Source organism: Diabrotica virgifera, chromosome 1 (genome assembly GCF_917563875.1).
Source record: "Diabrotica virgifera virgifera chromosome 1, PGI_DIABVI_V3a".
NCBI lineage: Eukaryota > Metazoa > Arthropoda > Insecta > Coleoptera > Chrysomelidae > Diabrotica > Diabrotica virgifera.
In genome coordinates this window covers 252,243,278-252,251,106 of record NC_065443.1, presented here as the reverse complement: position 1 = coordinate 252,251,106, position 7,829 = coordinate 252,243,278, and the positions used below count along the sequence as shown (strand labels likewise).

General features: G+C 33.7%; 1 protein-coding gene across 1 annotated transcript in view; it reads right to left on the bottom strand.

The window, feature by feature from the left end:
• Positions 1–4,312: 4,312 nt before the first annotated feature.
• The window catches only part of LOC114335028 (zinc finger protein 664-like), a 102,787-nt gene continuing 99,270 nt past the window's right edge, over positions 4,313–7,829 (bottom strand). The window contains exon 2 of the mRNA XM_028285184.2: positions 4,313–6,417. Within this exon, the coding sequence (XP_028140985.2) occupies positions 4,766–6,417 (1,652 nt within the window). The 3' untranslated portion in view covers positions 4,313–4,765. The remainder of the gene's footprint in view (positions 6,418–7,829) is intronic.

Genomic DNA, 7,829 nt, shown 5'->3' with positions numbered 1-7,829 from the left:
TCTCTTCTTAAAATCATTTTAATTATAAACTTTATACATACAGGGTAGCGAAAAAGTATGGCAACACAGTAATTTCTCGGAAACCGCTAGAACGATTTTTATAGATTTTGGTGGGTAAGGGTGTTCAAATGAGAAAACTTTGCAATTCAGTGTTGATATTTTCTATACATTTGTCCTCTGATTTGCTACTGGTGTAAATAACAACATCATCAGCGTATTGAATAATTTTAGACTTTTGTGATATAACATTTTCTATATCCATTGTGTACAGGCTGTAGAGGATTGGGCTCAGAATACTACCTTGTGGTAATCCAGATCTACATATTCTTGATTCCGAAATTTCTTGATTTATCTTTAAGGAAACTGATCGATTAGAGTAAGCTGATTTTATGAAGTTGGCAAAGGAGGTTGGTAGACCAATATTGATGAGCTTCTCTTCTAGTATATTTATTTGAACATTATCATATGCTGAAGTTATATCCAAAAATGTGGCCAAAGTGCTGTATTTGTGTGAATCCTAGATAGATGTCATTTACTAGTATCGTTAGGGGTTCCAAGGAAGATCTTCCCTTTCTAAAAGCATATTGTGAGTCAGGTAATATTTTTTCATTTTCTAGCCAATATTCAAGCCTGTTCTTTATCATTCTTTCCATGGTTTTAAATATACACGATGATAAAGCTATTCTCCTTTTCATGAACATTTTTCAGTGCGTCACAAATTATAGAAAAAAAGGTAAGTCCGTGATAATACACATCTATGACATTTATTCTAACGTGACATTTTAGTTAAATCTGACAGTTGTCAAATTTTATTTTCAATTTGGAATAAAACCAAATCAATTGTGTCTATTGCATTTATAAAATGGTATTTTCTTTCATTTGTATAGTCTTATAAATTGTACAGATTATAATGATAATATTATTATTTTATTTAATAAATAATTCTTTTTTGATTATGGCGCCATCTACTGACAACTAGAATAATCACCGAACTAGAATAATTACCAAAGTATTCAGAGACGTGCCTTTTTTTCTGTCACATACAATTTAATGCGTTAGAGAGAAATCGAAAAACTGTGACGCACTGAAAGATGATCATGAGAAAAAGAATATGGGTCTATATGAATCTGCATTTCCATTCTGTTTTCCAGGTTTTTTGATAGGTACTATGATGTATTCTTTCCACATCGGTGGAAAAGGAATCCTATTTATCCAAATCGAATTGAACAATTCCAACAGGGCTTTCTTATGGTCTAAGGGCATTTTATGCAACATATTGTATGAAATGTTATCCGCCCCGGGAGATTTATTATTTGTTGATTTAATGCAATGATCGAGTTCCCATAATTGAAATAACGATTGTAGGAAAGAAGTGTTCCTATTTACAGTAGCTATTTGTTGAGTAATGTTGTTTTCGACCCATGGAGGTGAGATTTTTGTGTGGAATTCGCTTATCCAGTCTTCTTTGGGGTCCATTAGGGGTTTATTCGCTTGTTTTCGATTTTTATATCGGTTTACTTTGTTCCACACTTCTTTAATTGGTGTATTTTGATTTAGATTTTGGCAGTAATTTATCCAACTTTTTTTCTTAGTTTCTTTAAAAGTTTTTTTAGCTACTGCATCAAGTCTTTTATATTCTGTTAGATTATTAAGATTTGGAGCCTGTGTGTAGGTTAAGAAAGCTTGTTTTCTTGCTTTAGCAGCTATGTTACAGGTTTCGTTCCACCAGTCCTTTGAGCAATGATTTCTATTTTGTGCGTTTGATTTTCGTAACGGAATTGCTTTGTCGGCAGCTTTGTTAATATTATCGATAATGCCCATTAGTGATGATTTTGGTTCTGTTGCTTCAAGGGTAGCGGTGTATACATCCCAATTAGCAGCCTTGAGTCTCCATATATTATGTTTTGTCTGTTTAATTTGCGCAGGTGGGATATTCCTTCCAAATTGTATGTGTATTGGTAAGTGATTAGAGCCATAAGGTTCTTCTAAAGTACACCACGTAATTAGTTGTGTCAGATCCTGTGTACAGAGGGTCAAGTCTACAGCTGACTTCTTATTGTTTGCTAATGTAGGTGATCCGTCGTTTATAATTACTAGGTTGCATTGTTCGATAGCTTCCAAAAGAATCTTGCCATAGATATCGTCATATCCATCGTTCCATGCCAAACTATGTGCGTTAAAGTCGCCCCCAATTATGGATGGTTTTGGAATTTGTTCCAAAAAGTTAATCCACTGTTGTAATGATATTCTAGTTCTCGGTTTAAGGTATACTGAAATGAAGTAAATTTTTTTATGTATATATGGAAAATTTACCGAGATACAAGTATGCTCAAAACTGATTGTAGTTGGAATTGAGACTTCTTGGTATATTAAGTCTGATTTTAATAAAATGGCAGAGCCGCCGTACCCGTCGTCCCGGGCACAGCGAATATTGTTGAAGCCTTTAAAATTATAGTATTTTTCTGCTTTAAACCATGTTTCCGATAGAAGTGCAACGGAGTAGTTGCCCCTATCTAGTAGATATTCTAAGTTATTTTTATTAGAAACTGCCGAACGGCAGTTCCATTGAAGAATATTTATTGCATGGTTGAGGTCTGAGAATGTGATGACGTGTTTCCATTTATAGTTAATTTGACTAAGTTTTCGAGTTCTTCCTTATTTATATTTATACTTTTTGTTACTAAAACTTTTGTGACAATTTCTATAACTAATTCTAATATTGAATTTATCATGCTCAAGTCTGAAGGAGATGCAACTGGATTATTATTAATATTTCCCCTATAGTTAATGCTGTCTAATATTCCTCCCGTAGGTAATTGAGATCTAGGGGAAGATATAATTTCATTATGCAAAATTAATGTTGGATCTGGACTATTTGGTCTCTGTCTTTTGAATGTTCGAGAATTTGTACTATTTGAATTATTATTGTAGAATATATTATTAGTTGACATTTTGTTAATTGGATTTGATGGGAATTGGGTGGGTGTATAATTATTGGGATTTAATGGAGGGAAAGTTTTGAGGCAGGAGAGGTTTGTAGTTTGTTTCGTATTTATGGATGTTACTTTTGCATAGGAGTTTCTGGGGAACTGTTTGTTTGCGTCTTGATCACTAATATTATTGGAAAACATAGCGTCTTTAATAAGTTTTTGACGCTGAAATTCTTGACACGCGCTTAAATTTGTAGTAAAATGATCCCCCAAACAGTTAAAACATTTTGGAGTGAGATCGGTCTTTTTACATTCTTTTGAGTTGTGGGATTCTTGACATTTATCGCACCTAGCCTTGCTCTTACACTGCCCACCTGTATGTCCAAATCGAAGACAATTAAAGCATAATAGCACCTTTTGTTTGTATGGTTCGACTTCCTTTAATACCTTGTTGATTGTTATATATTTTGGTAGCACTTGTGACTTAAAACTAACTACGCATGTTTTTGTTGGAATGTATTGAGTACCGTTTTCATCTACTTGCCTTCGATTTAATCTTGTGACTTGAAGGACTTCAAATTTACAGTGTAAATCGTACATTTTTATTCTGTTTTTAACATACTCTACTGAAAATTCTGTGGAAATATCTTTTATTACGCCCTGTCTAACTAAAAGAAACTTAGGAATGTATCTGTCTAGATTATTTTTTATAAATATTGCTTCATTTTTTTTTAGATATGATATAGTTAGCCGATTTATAATCTTTAAATTTTATACGTATTTTATTTCTTCCTACTGCGTCAATTTCTTTAAAATTTGTGATAATAATGTCACCTATCCTTAGCGCGTTTAATCTGCCTTTAAAATCGGGTGAATTATTTTCTAAATACGCGTAAAAAGGTCCTAGGTCGTTTTGTCGGTAAAGAAATTCCTCCCTTTTTGTTTCTACTTCTTTGTTTATGTTATTTGTTATTGAAGTGTGTACATTAGCAAAGTCATTATCGATAATGGGTTTATTATTAACAAGTTTTGTGGTACTTATCTGTGTAACTGGAACAAGATTTTGAAATCCTAACAGCTCCTCCTTTGAAGATGTTGCATGTTCTGTATCCATTTGGGTTTCTAAAACATTTTTATCGGGGGCGTCGCCCCCGCTAACTGCACTCATAACTTTTTAATGTTTTTATTCCGATTTCGCTTTTTTATTTGGTGTAATTAATTTACTTTTAAAGTTCACAAAATATTTATTTAAATATCTAATTTATAGACACCGGTTTTAAAAAACAAGCTTCTTTCCTACGCACGTCTGACTACCACGACGAATGGAAGCTAAGTCCGTAGCTGGCTGTATACCATATATTACAAAAAAAAAACAAGTAAAATCCTTTATAAAAGATATATTTATTAAAATCCTAAAAAGGCCTACATTACAAGCAGAACTAGTTTTCAATCTGATAACAGGTTATCATCAGTGCCGACATGCTAACCACCAAAATGAAAATATTAAACTTTAATCAGTCATGAAAACATTGACTAGAATTATGAAATTAAACATGGATGCACAAAATATCACATGTATTATGCCCACGGTACCATCTGATCCCAAATTGAGTTGTTCACATGTTGAAGTTGCCAACAACCATTCAAAATGACATTTTTGTCTGACGGTCTTGCCTTAGGTACTATCATCCATATTAATCTACCTACGAAAATCAAAATCCGAAACAAACTTTTTAGAAGTCTCGATACGTACGCTACACACTCGTCAACGTACGTCTACCTTGAACTAGCGCTCAGAATGGCAATTAAAGTGAGAATGTGCATGTGCAACAGTGTCACTGATCCGTGCCATGCACACTGTCTGAAAACACAGCCTGGCACTTATCCGTGCCAATCGCATTGTCTGAAAACACAGCTTGACGTGGATTCGTGCCACCCGCACTGTCTGAAAACGCAGCCGGGTACGGCACCGTGCCACTCACACTGTTTGAAAACACAGCTTGACACGGATAAGTGCCACTCACACTGTCTGAAAACACAGCTTGATGCGGATCAGTGCCACTTGCACTGTCTGAAAACTCAGTTTGACACAGTTCCGTGCCACTCGCACTGTCTGAAAACGCAGCCTGGCACGAATCCGTGCCATGCACACTGAAAGGGTTAAGCTCTTTTCCAATATGTACTTTATAATGAACTTTCAAATGACTATCCCGAGAAAACTGCTTAAAACAAATCTCGCATTTGTACGGTTTTTCTCCACTATGTATTCGCAAATGTCTTTTTAGGTGATTTGTTAGAGAAAACTGTTTAAAACATATCTCGCACTGGTAAGGTTTTTCACCAGTGTGTGTTCTTAAATGGATTTTTATAAAATGTTTTTGAGAAAACTGCTTAAAACATATCTCACACTTGTATGGTTTTGCTCCAGTGTGGATTCGCAAATGATTTTTTAAGACATGTGCTCGAGCAAAATTCTTAAAACAAATATCACACTGGTAAGGTTTTTCTTCAGTGTGTACTCTCAAATGTGTTTTCAAAGTACCTGCTTCAGTAAATTGTTTAAAACATATCTCGCACTGGTGAAGTTTCTCTCCAGTGTGCGTTCTGAAATGCCTTTTCAAATCACTCGAAGTAAGAAAGTGTTTTAAGCAAGCTTCACACTTGTATGGTTTTTCCCCAGTGTGCACTCTCAAATGTGTCTTCAAATTACTTGCTTCACTAAACTGTTTAGAACAAATATCGCACTGGAATGGTTTTTCCCCAGTGTGCACTCTCAAATGGTTTTTCAAAGTACTTGGTTCACTAAACTCTTTAAAACAAACGTCACACTTGTGAAGATTTTCTCCAGTGTGCATTCTCAAATGTCTTTTCAATTCAAATTTAGTATAAAACTGTTTCAAGCAAGTGTCACACCTGTGTGGTTTTTCTCCACTGTGCACTCTCAAATGTGTTTTCAAAGCACTAGGTCCACTCAACGGTTTAAAACAGATCTCACACTTGTAAAGTGTGTCTCCAGTGTGTATTTGCGAATGCTTTTTTAGAAGACCTGCTCGAGAAAACTGCTGAAAACAAACCTCACACTTGTAAGGGGTTTCTCCAGTGTGCAATCTCATATGTAGTTTCAGAGCACTGGTGTGAGAAAATAGCTTAAAACAAATTTCACACTTATAAGGCTTTTCTCCAGTGTGTACTCTCAAATGTGTTTTCAAATTACTTGATTGGTTGAACTGCTTAAAACAAATTCCACACTTGTAAGGCTTGTCTTCAGTGTGTACATTGGAATGTATTTTTAATTGACTTGATTTGCTAAACTGCTTAGAACAAACTTCGCACTTGTAAGGTTTTTGTCCAGTCGCAATAACTTCCATAACATTTTGATTTAATGCTTTTCCTTCATCTTGTTGGGTCATATAACTTCCTTCATGAGATGAATGTTTCATTAGTAGTGTCTCCATAACCTCCAATTTGCTCTCCTCTTGAGGATAACCTAAAATACAAACCAACTATAATATAAATATAAACTGCTCGTCAAAAGTTAATGATATTGGTATTATCCAAATAAATCTTTTAATATAAAAAAAATTAGCTATATCAAATGGTAGTAAACAGAGTTCCATTAAATCCTTTTTTTATTCACAAAAAATTATCAGTACATTCTTATCACAATAGTTTAGAAGGCATCAATTACCATGTGTTCAGTCTATCTCTGAACTCTACAGAATTCTAAGCTATCATTAGCATTTCGAAGTACTTTATTGTACAGGCATTGATTGAAAAATATACTAATTGAAATCCGTATATTTTTTAATCAACGGTAGAGGTATGGAAAGAAAGAGGTCTTGCAGAGGCAAATATGGCTAGTGGTATGATCCAGGGTGGGGCTAGTCAAGTCGATGTAGTAGGTGAAAGTTTTATGCCTGATTGCACCAACAGTTCTTAAGCTTATGACCTGCTTTAAGCTCAGCTTACGAAACATACGCGTTGCACCACTGGGTCTTAGCAACTTAAATGAAATTAATCGTTACCGCTCCACAAATTATTTTACTTGTGTTTATATGATCTGTAAGTTTGATCGAGTCAAAGTGCTTATTTTTGAAACAATTTGGTTTCAAAGTAAAATTTTTAAAAATTTAAATTTTGAAAAATATGCTTTTTTTCAAAATAACTTAAAAATTGTTAGAGATACCAAAAATCTCGAAAAACAAAAAAAGTCAGATTTGTTTTTCTGAATATCATGTATTTTTTTGTTTTTCTGTTAGACAAAAATTGATTAAGATTTGGTGTTTCTAAATTTGCATACATTCGTGATCAGTGACTCGTTCAACCCCTTTTAACTACAGCCCTTTCAATAATAAGGACTTTGAACCGACGAAACTTACAGATCATATAAACAATATATACACGAGTCAAGAAACTTGTGAAGTCGTAACGATTAAGTTCATTTAAGATACTAATTAGGGGGTGCTTTTTTCGATTTTTTTTACCAAAACCAAAAGGGACTAACTTTATTTTGAGCGTAACTTGTTTAATTTTGATGTTAGAAATTTTTTTTATAAAACAAAAATGAAGCTTTTTTAAACACTTTAAATAAGTTGTAATGAATTTTCCCCGAAATGTGCTTAATTTTTGGTTATATCACGTTAAAGTATTTCATTTGGAATTTGACGAATATGAACCTATTTTTCATTAGCTATAACTCTGCTTCTACTAGGTGTAGAGACGTGATATATACACCATTTTTTTTTAATTTTTTACAGGCTATATTTTTGCTAAAAATGTTTTTTCGACAAAATACTTACTATTTGAGTTATTTACGAAAAACCGTCTAAAAGCGTGGTTATTTTGTTGAAAAAATGAACATATTCACTGTCAAATAACTCGAAAAGTATTGACTTAGTG